Here is an 18,852-nt window from a genome sequence, read left to right on the forward strand (position 1 = left end):
GAGAAAGTAATCTGTTAACAAGACGTAAGCAGTTAATAGAAGCTGCCCGATGCAAATATATGAGTTAACAGACAACTGTGAAGTAACTAATTAACGTGTTAAAGAAATAGGAGGAAAGATGGATAAAATGGATGTAGCATTTCAGCGGAGAAACAGAACCTATAAGAGGAATCAAATGAAAAGTCTAGCGGCTCCGTCGATGACACCTGAAACTGAGGGCTCAGTTGTGTGGGTGTAACAGCACCCCGGAAGCAGAAGCCTGGGTGCTGACCCAAAGGGCAGGGCCATGGAAAGATACGAAAACTTACGTCCAGAACAAGACCGGGGGAGGGCGGGGGGCAGAATCGGGTGTGAGACACCATCCCAGACCCACCGCCTGCAGCGTGAACTCCAGGACAAGGAAGGTGGGAGAGAAGCAGTAAGTGAAGCAATTGTGGCCGAGAACTTTCCAAATCTAATGGAAAACATTAGCCCAGAAATTCCAGACACTCTGCAGGGCCTGGGCCTCTGGGAGGGGGAGGAGGTTAAGGCAGGGGGGCGGGGGGTGCCTTGAAGACAGAATGGAGAGAATTTTCCCATCACCCCCCTACTTAATGCACTTCGTTAGCTGAGCGTCCCTAATCAGATAACGGGAGGAGGTCCGCCAGCTCCACAGGGAAGCCCAGCGTGCATTACCACAGGGAGCCAGCCCTTCCCCTGGGTGGGGCTTGATGCCGGGTGCGGCAGGGCGGCACCCTGCCGGCTCGGCCGGGATGGGTCTGGTGTGTGGAGTGCAGTGGGCGCGGCCTCGGCCCGAGATCGATGTGCACTCTGGCCAGAAGCTCCATGTCTCTAATGCAACAGCAGTCACTGTCTTCCGTCCGCTTAGTGCTGCCTGCACAGACCGCCCTGCCTCCAGCCCATCTGCCACTCGGACGGCGTCCAGTGTTTATTTCCATTAGTTTGGCCATGGCTGGCAACGACAGAGACCAGCAGACAGTTGCACACTAATGGCTCAGGAGCAGGGTGCAGCCGAATCCAGCCTTGGCTCTCTCCACGCACTGTGAAGACTGGTCGTTGCCGTACATTTAGATTATGGCCAAAGGGTAACAAGTCAGTCCTGTGACGGCTCATTTCATCAGCCAGGCAGGATTTTCACTAGAGCTATCTATCGCCTGTTGTAGGAATCACTTCCCCGTTTAAAAAACAAAAACAAAGACACTTGACACCCCACAGGGAAGACCTTGAACAATCAAGGTGACAAGGGTGCTGTGCTGAGCTGGGGCCTCCTGGCCTCTGCAGGAAAAGGGGGGGGCGGCATCAAGCAAGCGTCACCCCAAAGCCCCTTTCCTGCTCTTCCTGACCCACGGAGGCCCAGCCTCAAGGGCCAGCCATTTGCCAGCAGCCTTGTCTCAGGGCGCCGGGCGTCCACAGTGAGGCCCATGCCCGGCGCAGATGGGCCAGGTCCCTGACCAGGGCAGCAGGACCCACTGCCCCCTGCCCCCACCAGGGATGGGTACAGCCTGGGGTCCAGGCGACCCCCTTGTTTCTTGAGGAAACGGCCGGGAGACGAGCGCTCACACAGGGAGGACCAACGATGGGACTGCGCCCCTTGCGGCTGCGTGGGGAGCCCACTGGCTGCATTTGAGGGGTCGGGTGACTGTGCGGGTGACTTCTCCTGGGGCGCACAGCCCACTTCTGTCAGCATCTGGCGCCTCAGGTGTAACTGTGCAACTGAGTCCCCCAATAAAACGGAGGCCGAAGTGCCATCGTTAAACTTCCAGGCCTAGTTCTGCACGCCCTCCCGGCCCTGGGTTACGGGAGAAAACCCTGAGGACCTGGGGTCGGGAGAAGCCACCAACGGAGGAGGCTGGAGGCCAGTCACTGTGGGGAGGAGGGTCCCCACCCGGCCCCACCCTTCCTGCCCCCTGCACTCGGGGGTGACACACGCGTCAGGATCTCTGGGTCGGCCTGGCTGGGCTGCTGGCCGATCCTCCGACAGCAACTCGCACCGGTGGTCGGCCTCTGCAGGCGGAGGGCCGGTGCTGCTCCCCCCCAGCTGCCGGCCCAGCCTTCCCTGACAAGCCGAGAGACATGGGGCGGCCGGCGGCCTCCTGCAGCCTCCGTCCTTCCTTCCACAGAGGGATCCGTGAGCAGCACAGAGCCCACCCACGGCCGCCGCCCGGGTCGCCAGGAGCACGAGCGTGGGGCAGTGCGCTGTGCATGGTGGGCACCACCAGACGCACGACCCAGCGCTCTCCCTCCCCTGCTCCCACTTGCTGAGGGACGGCAGCGGGCCAGCGGCGTCCTCCTGAGGTGCGCCTTGCTCCCTCCGTGTTCCCAGCTGGGGACCTGAGCCCCGGGGTTAAGGAGAGACAGCCCCTGGGTGGTGGGGCTGAAGTCAGATCCCTGCTGCCCACCCAGGACGCCCCTTTCGGGGCCTGATGCCTGCCTGCGGTCCGCGGCCACCCTCAGGGGCCACCCCCCGTCCTCCTTGCAGACCAGGCCCCACAGCCGAAGGGTCTCAGGGCAGATGGAGCTGAGAACGGAAATCGCCCCTTCCTCCTGCCCCTCCCACAGGACCAAGCAGGGAGGAGAAACAGACTCCAGCCGAGGGCCGGGCTGCACTGCCGTGGGCTGCAGGCTGCTGCCAGGCTCCCCAGGCAAAGGAACAACGGGGACTCGAGAACATGTTGGAAAAGCAGAGCCAGAAGTGGGGCCCGGCCTGCACAAAGCCTCAGCCGTGCTCTGTGGGACGCGTGGGCAGAACCTGCCATCGCAACCGCTGCAGCTGCAGTGGCTCGGGTTTCTGCAGCCGCCAGCACCACGGACACAGGGGCTCCCCACGTCTCCCTGAAACACAGTGACTAGCCTCCTGTGCCCCGGTGAGAGGAGGAGCCGCGAACGGGAAGGCACTTTCCCGCGAAGGACTGTGGGGTTTGGGGGCCGGGGGCCAAGGGCCATCTTCCATCGTCTCAGCAGGGAGCAGCCTGCCAGCTACCTGCAGGCCACCCCAGGCTCCCCACCGGGCCGGAAGCTCCCCTTTGCAAAAGGAAGCCATTAAGGACCAAGTGGCAGACGAGGGAGGCCCTGGTCCGCCTCCCTGTGCAGCCCAGGGCCCGTGCTGCCCGGGGGAAGCACCCTCTTTCCACTCTCCGCTGGGCCTTGGGTTCCCCCACCTGCAAGTCCGGGGGCCAGATGCCCTGTGAGGGCCTTTCCCGGGACGTGAGGTGGCGCAGGGCATCAAGGACGTGGTCTATGCTGGGAAAAGAGCGCCCACGTGGCTCAGACGTGGCACAGAAGACAGACAAGGCATTTATGCAAGACGCTGGCAAATCCTGTGACCCAGCCACGAGCAGCAGCAATCTCAGCTTTCCAGAAAACCGAGGTGACTACAACAGAGTGACTTCGCAGGGGAGAGACCCGACAAACACGCCCCAGCCAGTGACCAAGGTCGAGAGCCACAGTGGTGTCCCACCCACGGGGTGCACCCTGGGTGTGAGGCGACTCGAAGGGCACGTTACCTCTGTGGTTTTCCCCTCGAACCCGTGACCACAATCGAACCACGAGAAGCATCAGACACACCTGACAGAGCGACAGCTCGCTACACGCTGGCCCGGCCAGGCCCTGCAAACCACCAAGGCCAGTGCAAACGAGGGCTGTGCGAGCACCTGTCACAGGCAGGAGGAGCCTGGCAACGCCAGGGCCCCTCGTCATGAGGGACCCAGGGTGTGCACGCAGTGACTCTGACCAGTGCACGCCTGGAGGAGGAGGACGCCACCCCCGGCTGACTGGTCGTAACCGATGCGCGAACGTAACGTAGCTGTTATCGTGGGGAAAGTTGTGGGGCGGGGGGGCGGCGGATACCGGAACTATCTCTGCAGTTTTTCTACAAATCTGAAACTGTTCTAAAAAACAAAGTTCATTTTAAAAAGACCTCAGAGGAGTGACGTTTGGGACAACATTTACACAGACCCGTCCCGGGAGAGGGCGAGGCAAGTGCAAACTGGGGGCTTCGTCCATGCTGAGCTGCTGCCCCTTTCCTCCACCTCCGGGGAGTTTCAGTTCCCGGGGCAGCGGACGTGGGTCTGGTTTGGAAACTGCCCCCCTGAACCCCAAGAACTCCAGAACGTGGACAGACGAGTGTCTGTGACAGAGGGGACCTGCAGGGACCTGGAGGGGCTCTCGGGGGGACTCGGGGCCTCTGGCAGGGCTGCACGTCCCTGAGCGCTGGGATGTGACCTGGGTGCAGAGGGGTGTGGGGCCTGCCCCACGCACGGCGGGCTGGGACGGCAGACTCACAGGGAAGCCACCTGGCTCTGTTCCTGCCTCTGAGTGCCCTCCATGAGCTGTGCGCTCTTGGGCAAGTCCACAGTCCTCGGTTTTCTCATCTGGAACATGGGTGTATGTGGGCGCAGGGGACAGACTGTCCAGGGTCAGCTCTCATATGTCACCTTGTGTCACGCGCCAGGCTTCAGGCTGAGCCACACCCAGGTTTCAGAGGAGGGAGACCATGGCCCACAGAGGTCCTGTCGGTGCCCAGACCCACAGGGAGGTGTGCAGCTAGAAGCTGCAGAAGTGCCTGGGCTGGCTGTGTGGCCCTAAGGCCCGTTCTTCGCTATCCCAGAGCCATTCTCTCCGAGCGTCTGGCCGCCGCCGACACTCCCTGAGCTGCACTCCCACTCACTCAAGAGTGTCTGTTGTCCCGTCAGGTCTCAGATCTGATCCTAACACACAACCAAAAAGGAGGCGGCTGTCGGCCAGGCGGGTGGCGTAGGCACCACTGAACTTTGAGAGAACAGCAGCCTGGCGGCTCCGACCCACCCCTCCCAGCTTCCCAGGGCCCCCTGGGACTCCACCATCTGACAGGCTTCAGGTGCTTTTTAAATTAAAGTGGTTTGTTTCTGCTCATCTCTTTTCCAGATGTCCCCACCTGGAGGGAACACGTCTTTATTTATTGGCTCATGCCTGTGCAGAATCTCTGTGGCCGAGACCCCCAGGAAGGAGGCCCCTTGTGGGGAGGTCTTGAACCAGGAATGTGGGGTCCCCGGGAGCTCGGGATAGGGCTGCAGTGGAAACCGTGGGGGTGGGCTGCCCAGCAGCCTCTCAGGCAGAATCTGGCCCCTGTCTCAGGGACGGTCATGCCAAAGAGACTCACGAACCGAGCCGGTGACACAGCTGGTTCAGGCCGTAGCCGACCAGTCCCTGGGGGCGAGGAGAGACATCTTGGCCTGGGAGTCGGGGTGAGTCAGCCTGGCTGGGCACAAACCACATTAGAGCCGCGTTTCCCTGCTCTGGGCCTCGAGGGGCTGCAGGAGGTCTCTGGCCCTGGGGGCCCCCGTGGGTTTAGGCACCACCAGCAGCCTGAGCCCTGGACAGAAGCGGACAGAAGCGGACAGAAGCAGATGTGGCTGCAGTTGCTCACCCCTTGCTCCTGGCAGATCTGCGTCAGCCTCTCCAGCTGCTCATCCTGGATGACCTTGGCCTTCTCGTACTGCTGGATGACCATCTCCATCTCCACCTTCACAGGCAGGACGTAGGCTGTGAGACGGAGACGGCCCATGAGGAGCAGGCGGTGCTGGGGACACCGCTGGGCCCCGGTCGTGACCAGGCGGGGCGGTGCCTGCACTCAGCCCTGCGTGGGTTCTGACCCCGGTGAGGTTCCTGACAGACCGTGTGGGGGAGGGCCAGATCCCAACACGGGGTGCCCACGCTGTCTCCCTCCTTTTCCACAGTGACCGACCCCTCAAGCTGGGACCAAGGACTCCAGTTTGCAGCCTCTGCTGCGGCCACAAGAGCACGTGCTGCACATGCAGGTGCTGTGGAAGGCCACTGGGGGGCGCTGGTGAGGAGCTGCCGGTGGGAACGTCAAGTGCACTGCACCTCGCAAAACGCTCTGGCAGTTCTTCAAACTGCTGACCCCACGGCCTGATGCCGTGACCCCACGGCCCAGCGATCCCACCCCAGGCACCTCGGAGAAATGGAAACGTACGTGCACACAAAACTGTGTGCGTGAGCGTTTGCAGCAGCCCAAGTGTAAACAACCCACATGTCCACCACCAGATGAGGCGGCCTGTCCACCAGTGCGGGCCGCTCAGCAGAGAGGAGGAAGCAGGCGCTCACACCGCTACCACACGGTCACCCTGAAAACACCACACAAGCGGGGAAAGGCAGACGCAACAGGCCGCGTGTCCCGAGTCCACTTCCGTGAGGTGTCCGCAAGGCAAGTGTACGAGCCGGGAGTGGACTGGTGGTTGCCCGGGCCCGAGGAGGGGTGTGTGTGGAGGAATGGCCGGGGGCACTGCGAATGGGTGTGGAGTTGGGTTTTTTCTGAGTGATAAAAATGCTCTGAATGTAGATTTTGGTGATGTTTCCACAACTCTATGAATATACTAAGAACTACTAAACCGTGCATTTCAATCAGGTAAGTTTTATGGTACGTGGACTACATATTAACAAAGATATTTTTCCCTGCCTGGCATAGCTCAGTGGATTGAGCACAGGCTGCGAACCAAAGTTTCGCAGGTTTGATTCCCAGTCAGGGCACATGCCTGGGTTGCAGGCCATGACCCCTAGCAACCGCACATTGATGTTTCTCTCTCTTTTTCTCCCTCCCTTCCCTCTCTAAAAATAAATAAATAAAATCTTTAAAAAAAAAAAAAAGACATTTTTTAAAAAGGTCACTGGGGCTTTTCTGCTCCTCCCTTCCTGCTTCCTAAGGCTGAGATGCAGCTGTGATGGCTGGCACTGCAGCAGCCCTTCTGGGCCACAGCATGACTCCAGGGAGCAGGTCTCTCCTCTCACCTGAGTGCTCTGGTTTTGGAGCAGCCACCTGTCACCCCACCAGCCTCACTGAGTCCTTCCGGCCACTCACCATCAATGACCCTCTTCACCCTCCAGATGCGGAGCAGGATGATGAGGCTGATGGCGTCCCAGGGGCTCCGGGGCCCGTTGGCCACAGTAGAGGCCACCATGGGGGCCAAGGACAGGATGATCACGGCCCCGTCAAACACCTGGCAGTGAGCAGATTTCAGGGTCCTGGGCTGTCCTCAGTTCCCCAGCCGGAGCCCAGCCAGAGCCCAGCCAGAGCCCAGCCCAGCCCAGCCCTTGCACCCGGCCAACGCCTCCTCCTGGCTGTCCCCCGGGCCCTGCTCAGTGCTTGGACAACCCCCACCAGAAGTGCTACTGAGCAGGCTTCCCCCTCTGGCTTCCCCCCATCTTCATCCTCTGTTCCCACAGCCTCTGGCCATTTCAAGCCTCTTTTCCCAGAGTCTGTTTCCAGCACTTTGTCCCTTTGCAGGATGGGGACAAGCCTCCCTGAGCCCCGCAGGGCCCCCGGGGTGGCAGGACCCACAGCCTGCCTCCTGTCTCTGTCTGCAGGGAGGCAGCACTGGGGCGAGAGGGGCCCTGGGCCCTGACCTCTGACCTGCCACCTGTTGCCCCAGCCTGGTCTTCCCGAGACCTCCGTGGCCAGGCCCTCGGTCTGCTCAGCCAGAGAGGCTGAGAGTGGGCAGGAGGCAAGGCAGGGGACAGTGGCAGATGCTGCCCGCCTTGGCCACTGCTGTGTGACAGCCAGGCCTCCCACCTCCCCCCACCCTGCGCCCCAGTCACCACACTCACAAGGCAGAGCAGGGGCTTTGCTCTGAGGAACCAGCTCAGAAAGCCCCAGGCAGCTCAGCTCCCGCCACCCTCCACACACAGGGCATTTCAGAGCACACGCATCTGTTTGCAACACGTTTCGAAAGCTTTCCAAAAGGATCAAGGATAAACTAGAATTCTGCAGCACCTCACCGGACTGTTTAGACGTCCCTTTACCGGGGATGTCCTCAGTCTTCCCTCCCCCCGCGCCCTGCACCGGGGACCCCTGCCTGCATGTGGGGAGGGGCAGCCTTTTTCCCTGCCTCCAGGCCCGGGCTCGGGGGATGGCCACATCCCAGCACCCAGCGTGGGTGCTGTAGGGGGTGGGTGTTGGTCCTTACCTCTATTTTGTTCTCGATGTAGTCCCAGATGCCAAGCACCACAATCCGGAGGACAGTCTGAGGAGAGCACGTGACAGGGAGTCAGGGCTACTGCCCTGCCCCACGGAGGAGACTCTGGGTCATGTCCTTGCCTGGCAGGGGGGACTCTCTCTGCTGCAGTTGAGCACCCATGGGTGCAGCAGCTCCTGGCTCCTACCAGATCCCAGGTCGGGGCGCCATCCTTCTCCCAGCCCCCTGCTCAGCCATGGAGCCCCGGCCCTGACTGGCGGGGTGTGTGGGGGAACGGGCTAGGGCCTGGGGCTGAGGCCTGGGGCTGAGGCGCCCCTGCACAGGGCACAGCGGAGTCGGGGGGCTCGTCTGCGGCCTGACAGGCAGGGGATGGCAAGTCAATGCCGGGCACTGAGTCCTGCAAGGCCAGCGCCACCCAAGCAGAAGAACCTCGGCAACCGGTCACGCACCACTGCTGGCAGCCACAGACTCACGGCATGGTTTCCAAGGTCTGCACCAATGGGGCACGGAGCCACGGCCCAGGGGTTGCCGTGGGGACCGCGGTGAGGGAGGCCAGGGGCCCGAGGGCCGGACCCTCGCTGGGCAGCAGGCTGGGAGCAGGCACTGTCCTGGAGGCCAAGGTCCCTCCCGGACAGCGATCTCAGAGAACTGGCCGGGACGGACCTGGGATCTGCCCCTAGTCTGACCCTCAGGCCCGTGGTCACCTGCCGATGCCGTGGGCTACAGGGGCTGTGGCTGGAGAACACACTGCCCTCCCCACACACCCCAGCCCAGCGACAGAGAGAGAGAGAGAGAGAGAGAGAGCTCGCGAGCGCCATTAGATGGGGCCGGAGCCCCGTCAGGGCCTGGGACTTGACTCCTTGGGACCCTCCACCCCCCATTTCAGCTCCCGGCCCTGCTGGGCTGGGACCCTGGCTCCCCCATGTTGTTCCCACTGGACGACTGGCTCCCACGAAACCCAGTGCTCCCCAGTGCCCGGAGTTCTCCCTCCCACCTCACACATCAGACACAGACACGGGCTTTATCTGCCAACTGGAAAGGGCGGGGGCATCCATCCCGCCGATCCCCCACGCCAGAGACCTGCCCTTTTGCTCCCACTGAGGTGGCCCAGCGCTTGGGCCAGCCAGACCCCACAAGCCCCACAGCACCTGGTCAAGTGCACCGCCTGGGCCTGTGACTCCATCCTTCCAGCCCTGAGGGACAGGCCTGAGGCAAGCTGCACCCAGCACTGTGGCGGCAGCGGCCACGGCATCCTCACTGCTCTCCCCACCTCCAGGCCCCTGGCTCCAGCCTCCAACCCCACACACTCCTCACTGGCCACAGGAACCCCTGCCCTCCCTCAGTGACGCCCTGCCAGTCCTACCCTCCCTGTGTCCCGGCCCGCCCACACCGGGACCACAGCTGTTCACCCGCTGGGACTCAGCTCAGGGGCCTCTGCAGGGCCCAGGCTCCCTGGCAGGGCCGAGGCTGCACCCCTGGCAATGTCTGCGCACCGTGCTCTCTCCCTGTCCTGTGTCTCCCTGCCCGCAGCCTCAAGGGCACACCCAAGGAGGTCGCAGGGCCCCGTGCGCACCCACCTCTGAGAAGAACACGGAGAGGATGACCAGACTGATCCAGTGAATCACACCGGCAAACTGGAAAGCACTGGAAACTGCAACAAACACAATGACAGGGTCCATTTCAGCAGCAAGGCCTGGGACGCACTGGGAGGGGGCTTCCCAGCCCGGGCCCACCTTCGGGACCAGCCGCTTGTGTGAAAAGTAGGTCTGGGTGACATCAGGCCAGAGGCCACCACGGGCTGTCTACGGAGGAGGTGGTGGAGATGGGTGGGTGTGATGCCATCCTTTCCTCCTCCCCCCCCACCCCCGCCCACCCCACGGCAGGCCCACAGGCCGCATCTCAGAGCTCCGGCTCAGCCATTCGGCCTCGCAGGGCTGGGTCCCGCTGGAAACCCCCACCACAGACTGGACCAGGGTGCCGTGCACAGGCGTCAGGGATGGAAGCTAGCTCACTGACTTTTCATTCTGAAAACGGAGTGGCAGAGATGGTGGTGTGGGCCAGGCTGTCCCAGGAAACAGGCTAGGACACAGACAGGCAGAGGGTGTGGGGGCCAAGGGACGCTGGCCTCCCAGGTGGCAGAGCAAGCGGCTGGGTCTGCCACACATCCCAGCAGCCCACTGGCCTTCCAGAGGCCAGCGCATTGGCGCTGACCGCTCCCACCCACCTCCCCCTGGGCACTCCTGCAGCAGAGGCACCAGCTGCAGGAGGCCTGTTAACTGCAGGAGCCTCTGGGTCGGCCTCCCGCCCCAGCAGAGAGCAATTCTTCGGGGGGGGGCACAGCAGGGTGCCAGGGCCCAGGACAGGGCCAAGTGGGCTTTGGTGCAGAGCGTGGGGGGCTGGCAGGACCTCCTGGGGGGGTGGGGGGGCCACACCGGGTGCAGGAATGCTGCTGAGAGCACATGCGGCTTCCCTGCGGGCTCCAGCGTGGCTGGTCAGCACACGGCTCAGAGTCCCCTGGGGACCCAACTGGGAACAATGCCCTGACCCATGACTGGGGCAGGCCGGACCCCACAGACCCCCCCAAAGCTCTGAGACTGAGGAACTGGGCCTGTGGGGCAGAGACCAGCTCTGGAGTAGAGGAGGCGGGGAAGGGAAGGCTGTAACACCAGGCTCCCCGTGGAGGACTCCGGGCCCCCTGGCATCGGGCCAGTGTGAAGCCAGGAGACGCCAGGATTCCTTCTGTCTCGGCCACGTGAGCACCAGTGGGACCGAGAGGCCGAGGCATGTGTGGCCCTGAAGGGACCTCCACATGAGTCTGAAAACAGGAACTCTCTCCCTGTCACTTCTCAAATAAATTCCTGTGCTTTTTTTTTCTTTTACAGTTGCTTCAGAGGAGCCATCAATCTCTGACTGTGCGTTCTACGGAATTTAAGATGCCTTTTTACGAGCTGCTGTTGGATCTCCCACTGAAGTCCATCTCCCGGATATTTAATTTTCAGGAAAATTCCAAGGTCGGCTGGGCCCTCAGTCCAACTCAATACCCCGTCACGCTCAGAACCCCACGCGCCTGGCCGCGTCCCACCGCAGGGAAAGAGCAACGCTGTTCTGGGCAGACCTCGCACCCAGTGGACGGGCGGGGATGTGGGGCGGAGAGTACGCAGCACGGTTTGCCGACGCCAGGCTGAGTGCAACACCCGTGCCGGCCGCCCTGTGCCTGAGGACTCTGTGAGTGGAACCCAGCGAGCGAGGCGGGTCAGGCAGAGGCCCCCTGTGCTGCTGCCGTTCCGTCAGCGTCAGAACGGCCAGTCGACTCAGGACTCAGAAGGAGCCCTGAACCGGAGGCCCTAGTCAAGGGCCTGGTGGCATTTGAGAAAACAAGTCCAGACCCCTGATGGCTTTGGGGTGGCTGGATCTAACGGTCCTGAGCGCAGCCAATGGCAGGAAAGGAAACACTGGGAGGGGACCAAGAATCTCAGCTCTTCATCTGCACTTGAATGACCCACCTTCGGAACTGGGACATACGGGAACCCAGGACTCTACAGAACCACTCACTCATGCAAAACAAGAGCCTCAGCTGCCCTCCCCCAGGGCACCCGTGGCCCTGGTGCCCACCAGGACAGAAGAGGCCGCAGAGGAGCGGGCCTCCATAAGCTCAGAGCCAGTGCGGACCCAGTGAGGCCCTGTGCTGGCGGGGGAGCTGGCCACGCCCATACCTGGCCCGGTGGCCCCCAGCCCCAGCCCCAGCCCCAGGGCTCCTCGCCTGGGGCAGCCTCCAGCTCCTCCAGGCCTCCCAGCCCGGTCTGTGAGGCAGGACGGCCGAGGCCCTGCCTGTCTCACGGGGCGGCCGCTGGGGTCCAGTTACAGGGAAGGGCTTTTCACACCGTCCCACTCACGCCGGACAAAAACACAAGGAGCCACAGCATCACCACGGCTGCTGTCACGAGTTACGACCAGGTGATACGCCTCCACAGTGGGGACTCTCTTTAAGCTCCAGAAAATTCTACCCTGGAAAACTCCAAATGGGAACAATTAAAATAGGGGCCCCAACACTTCCGACCTCACGGGTTTCAGATGGCGAAACGCTGGGGAGGGCCCGGAAGTGGCCATGCAGGTGAAGAGGGGCGGACTGATGCGGGACAGTGGGAGCAGCCGCCCGGTGTCCCCCCTGGTGGTGCTCCCCAGGGCCAGGGGCCGGGGTGCCGGGCTGGGGTGCCGGGCGGGGGCAGACCACACGCTGGTCGGGGACCCCGGGCGGATGCACACGGAACACCGACACCGTACGTATTTGCACAGGGTACCCCCTTGCTACTCACACTGGAGAAGCTTTATATCTATTAGCAGTTCCAGAGTCAGGAGGGTCACCACCAATATTACACAGGCTACCAGGAAACTGTTGAGACTGGCACTGAGCAAAAATACCTGCCACACGGCTGCTCTCTTCCCACAGCACGGCTTCAGCCAGGTGGACCTGCGGGGACAAGAGTGGGGAGCAGGCACTGAGAGGGGGTGACCCGAGGCCCTGCTCTCACCCCCCTGCATCAGTCCTCCCGCCCTACACTTCCCAGTGAAGCACAACCTACTCCAGAGGCCACCGAGCAGAGTTTAGAACAGGGGTCTCTCTGGGCGTCTGATCCACCCCCGTTAGAGACACAGGATCCAGGGGGAAGGGGTGGCTGTGCGGGGGCCTGGGAACGGAAGGCGCCGTCCTCAGCTCTGCGAAAGCACCAAGGCTGGGTGGGGACCGATCCCCAGCCTCAGGAAGCTGGCCCCAGGGAGGGTTTCACTAAGCTGGGGACACAGGGTGAGAGGCCGTGTCTGTGAAGGAAAGGCCACGAAAGCCACCAGTGGACGGTGACAGGTGAGTCTGTCCAGGAGTGGCCACAAGGACTGCGCATGTCGCCTGGACCTGCAGCTCCGAGGGGCAGAGGCCCAGAGATGCCGAGGTGCCCACAGGTGCACGAAAGACCCTTTGAAGTTGAAGATTTCTCTGTCACTCCTCAGCTGACCTGCTCTCCTGATTCACCGTGTGTCTCACCTACACCCCACTCCTTCTCTCCCCACAAAGTGACACTCCTGCCCCCCTTCCTGGGCCCTATTTTAATCTTTGACACCTTTCTCACCTAGCCACCCAGCTCTCACTTCCTTCCCGCTTCCTGTTACCTCCTCCCAATGTGGGTGTCGCTGCAGGTCTCAAAGGAGGCCCAGCTCCCACCCCCCACCCTCTAGAACCCAGTGCATTCTCCTAAAACTGACGCCGTTTTAGTGCCAACTGGAACTTCGGGCAAACACCCTTGCAGTTAAAATAAAAAGGACCACAGTGAAGGTCATGTTCCAGGATGGTATCATGCTGAGCAGCCAGTGTGTGGGTTTGGGGGTGCTAAGGGCTTCCTGAGCCTCAATTACTCTGCAGCAGCTTGGAAAGCAGGACCGTGGGCCCCAAAGCTCCAGGACAGAGGGGGCAAAGCAGCGGACTTTCTGGCTGACCCCATGTCAGCCAGAAAAGCTAATCCCAAAAAGCTAATAAAATGTCCTCTGAGCTTCAGAAGACTCAGACATTCCTAGGAGACTGTGCTTCAACAGAAAGACAGAACGTGTCCAGTTTCTAAATATCTCTGAGTGGTTAAATAATGACTCAAGGAGCTCCGTGGGCCAAAAGGAAATCAGCACCGAGTCTTCAGCTGTGCAAGGTGCTTTCCTCCCAGGGCTCAGCATCCAGCCCATCCGAGCCCTGGAGCCTGCTTCCCACTGGCACTCCCCCAGAATGACCACTAGAGGGCAGGCGTGTCCCAATGTCCTGCCCTGCTGCAGCAGGAGGAGCAGCTCCAGGAGGCCTTGGGCTGCCAGAGGCCCAAATGCCAAGGAGCAGATGGCCCTCCCAGTAGGCGGCAGTGTTCTAGCATGAGGTCCCAGCAATCCCTGCTGGGGCCCCAGAGGAACCCTGGCTGGGGCAGGAGAAGGCTAGGAGCCTCGTCTGCTTCTGCTTCATATTCTCCTGGGCAGTGGTCCCAAGCCTGGGGCTGAACCAGCCCTTTCTGAGGTGGAGCCGCAGGTGCCTGTGGCAGGGGCTGTGTTTGCTCCTCTGGGGTCTGGCCTTGCAGCAAGGGACTGCAACATCCGGCTACTGTGGCTGCAGGGAGAGAGCACTGGCTGGGTGGGGACTGTGGAGACCCTCAAGTGCCCCCAAATTGCAGGCACTCATGCCCGGGGGAGGGAGCAGGCCACAGCCAAGCCTATGACTGCCCTGTAGGCAGCCAGGTCAGATGGCCCTGGCAGCCCTGCACTGAGAGTTTCAACTGTTGAGTCCCCGAAGAAAGGGACAGAGGGAGGAGGGGTCAGAGCGAGTCGGCTGTCTGTCCACAGTGAAGTCCAGGGCCCAGGCTCACCCATCTGCCTGGCACTGACCGTGGTGGCATTGCTGGACCAGAGAGTCAGAACAGCTCTGGGTTGCAAAGGGATAAAAATGACGGCCCCGAACCCCCCAAAATGCACAAAACCACAACACTGAGTAAACGTTCCAAGGATTGTACGGACCCCTGAGCCTCCTCACTGGGGGGTCAGCTGAGGACACCTGGACTCCAGGTTCGAGCCCTGCATCCTGAGACCCACCCATGCCCAAGACACTGCACGTCTGTGGTGCTGACGTGGCCTGGACATCCCAGACCAGGTGGTGGTTTCAACCGTCAGCAGAATGTCCCATGCCCCACTTCACGATTCTCTACTGTGTCTGCTCCAGGGGGCGACAACACGGTCAGAGAAAGCCCTCTGGCCCTGCCCTGGGCTCCACTGTCCCTGATTTAACAACCCTCACGAGGCACGGGTGCTGAACCAGGAGCTGTTGCAGCTGCTTTACAAACGGTAACTCACGCCGTTGTGTGAAAAGACAGCTCCTTCCACTTTTTTATCTGCTGACACAGACCCTGGGGAGGAGCCAGACTTTTCCATCTGTTTGGGTTTTGGTGGCAACTGGTGTCTCCGAACTGCAGCCCCAGAGACCGAACTCCGAGTGCAATCTCTGAGCCTGTTCCCTAATCCCCCAGTGGGAGCATCAGCAGCCTTCACAGGGTCGTTGTTCTACGATACTAAAAATAACGTGTGAACCCAGTGACACAATGCTCACTGCACAGCGGCCCTCTGTATGTACTGTGAGGGTGTAAGTTCATGGGCCTCAGAAAAGGCATTAATAATCTACATAGGAGAAGTGTCAATGTGCACTCCACGCCAGTACTACGTGCCCACTCAGTGCCAGGCGCCATGCTGGGCAGCAACCACAGGAAAAGTCCTGCCCAGCATCCTCCTCGCCCTGTACCGATCGATTCCAAGAGGCAAGCCACAGTGGTACACAGACCCAGAAAGTCAGCACAGCAGCACGTTTGGCACAACAGGGAATCTCAGGTTGGAACCGAGTGCAGACTTCCCCAGCCCTTTGCGGGGACTGAAGAAAGTGAAGTCTCCAAATGAGCATCTTCAGTTCTGCGATCAGAGCTGAAGGTCAGCCCCATGCCAGGGGTAGGGTGGGGTGGGGTGGGGTGGGGGTAGGGGGGGCAGCTGAGGGTGAGGAGAAGGAGGAAGCCAGGCCTTGCGCAGCTGGGGTCACGGGAGTCTGACATTCACTTGTCCCAGAATCTCAGGTTTCCTGCATCCTCAGAAATGTCAACTGGCAACAAGCTCAGGCTAGGAGGTAGGAGCTGTCACCCCACTTGGCAAGTCCCATTCCCCTTCTGAGGGGCACAAAAGCCGACACACCGGGGACCGGCTGCCCAACCTGAGGGGCGCGAGGCGTTGCTGGCACGTCTCTGAAGGGCTGCCATGGGCTGGAGCCTGACTCAGGAGAGGAAATGGGTGCCACAGGGTCCAGTGAGACACTCTCCCTCCCCCCTGAGTCCTCCATGTGGGGAGCTGGTCCCCAGTCTGCGCCTCCTTTGTGCCACACACATGTGGGCAGGGCTGCCCAGATGAGGCCGGCTGCCCAGAGGGCCGTGAGCCGGCCGGTGGGCTAGTTCTCAGGCACAACCCATGTCTGTCCTGCTCTCTCTGTTCTGAGCTGCAGTCTGGCAAATACTGGGTCAGCAATGCACCCCCTTCTTCTGCGTGGCCAAAGTCCAGATCCAAGATGCCCCCACAGTTGGCTGGGGGGTCCAAAGCCTCATAAATTCAGCTCACTTTCCTTGGGGGACCTGAGCTTGAGTTTAAATTGCTCTTCCTCCTCCAGGCAGCACCCTGCAGAGCCGTCAGAGGTGCTCTGCTGCCCCCTAGTGGTGTCCTGGGGCTGTGCACCCCGTACCTGCGAGGAGGTGGGAACCCAAGGTTTATTTTGCTGAGAATAATGTACACAAAGATTTCAAGAGCCGTGACCTTCCAGACTTTGCACTTGCAAGGTCACTGCAGGGACGAACCTGACTTTGGGGTTCAACCCTGAACCCCAGAAGGCTTTTCATTTTTCTAAAAGGATGCTAAAAAAAGTACTAAGCGAGGTTGGCATGTTCTGAGGCCAATCAGATTCCTTTATTTCAGGATGACTTTGTAGAAGGGCGAAAGTGGCTCAGAGGCGGGCCAGCCCTGACCACCGCCCGAGTTCTGGTCCAGACCCTGGTCCCTCCCTGTGGCTCTTCCTCCACCCCACACGCACCTGGGGCCAGTCCCCAGCTTTCCCCAACGGACCTGGCTCCCTTCTCTCCTGTTCCTTATCTTAGACGGCCTCACGCACCCAGTCACTTACTCATTCAAGTCTCTCTCTCCTTCCTTCCTCGACACCCGCTCTGCTCCAGGCTCGAAAGAGCTGATGTCTGCCCTAAGGGGCCCCAGGCCAGGGTAGGGGGACAGACTCGAGAGCAGCCAGACAGCCCAGCATCACAAATGCCACGGCAGAGGCAGGCCCCGGCCTGGGGGGTGGCATGGGGGACAGAAGACTCTCTGCAGGAGCGGGTCCTCGAGCGAGCGAGTACACAGGGAGCGCGGAGTGTGACCTGGACTCCAGCTGAGTAGGCTCCTCCACTCCCCGCCTCCTGCCTCCAGGTTTTGTTTGCCAGCACCGCTGAAATGACCTCAGTCTTGACTGCAGATGCTGCGACACTGGACCTGCTTTCCAGGTGACAGCTCACAGCCATCCCCGTGCCCCAGTGCGTCTTCTTCCTCTGACTGTGAAGCCCCGGCCGAAATGTCCGCTGGCATCGCCCCAAGTGACAACACCCCTTTCTGTCTACACAGCCTCCCTCCAGGCACCTCCCCCCTGGGGGTCTGGCCTCTGACCTGTCAGGTTGGGCCTTTTAGGACCCTAAAGTATAACTAACTACGAGGCTGAATATCTTTCCTTCCTTCCTTTACTTTCCTATTTGTGACAAAGAGTCTCCTGCCTGCTCTCCATGACCCTCTGGAACACCCTCTCTACATGGCTGCAGAGCTGCCACCTGACCCTTGTCCTGCCCTGCCTCCCTCAGCAGAATGGGGACAGGCATGTGACAGTGCAGCCATGCGGTGGCATCACATGGGCAATGATGACAACCAGAGTCACAACGTGTGATGCTGTAAAGGGACAGATGACACACGGAGGCCCGCGGTGCTGGCCTGGACCAGGAGCCAGAGATGGGGCTGTGCCTGCCGCTGTGTGGCCTTGCACAAGTGCTTTCATGCTCTGGACTCTGCTGTCCTCTTAGAACATGCAGAATAGGCCCTGCCTGGTGTGGTTCAGTGGATTGAGCGCTGGCCTGCGAACCAAAGAGTCGCCAGTTCGATTCCCAGTCAGGGCACATGCCTGGGTTATGGGCCAGGTCCCCAGTAGGGGGCGCATGACAGGCAACCACACATTGATGTTTCACCCTCTCTATCTCTCTCTCTCCCTCCCCCTCTCTAAAAATAAATAAATAAAATCTTTAAGAATATATGGAGACTAGATACGGTCTGGGGTGTTTTCTAGCTCTAACGTTCTCAGATTCTGGGAAACTTAAAAACACTGAAATATATCACTGAGCTCCAGGGAAGCGAATGGCGGGGTGCTGGGTCCCCGAGATCCCTTGGTTTCCCGCAGAGAAGACTGGGGCCCGTACATAACACCCCCCTGCATAGGAACAGATTGTCTGACAAGACTCCCACCAGAACTGTAAACGCTGTTGCTGTGCATTGCTGCAGAAAGGGCCAGGTGGGAAATTTTGGGAGAACCCCAGGAAATGCAGCAAGAGCCAAAAAGCCGCGGGGAGAGAGAGCCAGCCCCCCGGCCCCCCCAACAATGTGCTTTTGTTTTGCTTCCTTGTTCCCTGGCGTCTGTCCTGGGCCTGCGCTTCCTTCCTTCTTCAGGAAGCCCCTGGCTGCCAGGAGCCCCACAGGGAGCACAGGCGGCCGTGACAAATCTCTTCACCCGCTGCCTCCTGCCGCCCCACAGGAGCAGCTTCCAGGGCGCACACCTGGGCACTCCAATCACATCAAGGGCCTGTCTGCCCGGTGGGCGCCTCATTTGCATCCTCCCTGGTGGGGGAGACTCTGCACAGGCCCAGTTCAGAGGGAAACGAGGCGGTAAGGCTGGGCCTCCGGGTGCTTTGTTCCTTCCCCTGTTCCCACTAGGAGGGGGCTCCAGGCTTCTGGCCCTGAGAAACTTGGACCAGCAGGGGAGTTACGAAGCTGCGCTGCTGCTTTAGGCCACCAGAGGGCAGCAATGTGGCACCTGGTGCTCTGGCAGGGACACACCTGCCACACAATTTGTGGAGCTCAGTGGAAACGCTCTTGGCTCCTAGTGCAGAGTTTCCAGGCGCCGCAGCGCAGCATCAAACCGAGTGACTGCACAGGCCGCACGTGCACGAAGCCGGCCCTGGCTCAGGGGCCTCGAGGGCCTCAGCCCAGCCTTAGAGCCAGTGGAGACCCGGGCACCGAGACTGCCCACTCGGTGGCCACCACCACC

General features: G+C 61.0%; 1 protein-coding gene across 2 annotated transcripts in view; it reads right to left on the reverse strand.

Annotated features, from left to right (window-relative positions):
- Positions 1–18,852, reverse strand: part of TMEM266 (transmembrane protein 266) — a 55,040-nt gene that overhangs the window by 16,768 nt on the left and 19,420 nt on the right. For both annotated transcript variants that reach the window (XM_028502428.2, XM_028502426.2), the window contains 5 exons: positions 12,281–12,435; positions 9,545–9,618; positions 7,959–8,015; positions 6,854–6,992; positions 5,405–5,520 (listed from right to left, as the gene is read on the reverse strand). In XM_028502428.2, coding sequence (XP_028358229.1) covers positions 5,405–5,520; positions 6,854–6,992; positions 7,959–8,015; positions 9,545–9,618; positions 12,281–12,435 — 541 coding nt within the window. The remainder of the gene's footprint in view (positions 1–5,404; positions 5,521–6,853; positions 6,993–7,958; positions 8,016–9,544; positions 9,619–12,280; positions 12,436–18,852) is intronic.

The sequence above is a fragment of the Phyllostomus discolor genome, chromosome 12 (genome assembly GCF_004126475.2).
Source record: "Phyllostomus discolor isolate MPI-MPIP mPhyDis1 chromosome 12, mPhyDis1.pri.v3, whole genome shotgun sequence".
Taxonomy (NCBI): domain Eukaryota; kingdom Metazoa; phylum Chordata; class Mammalia; order Chiroptera; family Phyllostomidae; genus Phyllostomus; species Phyllostomus discolor.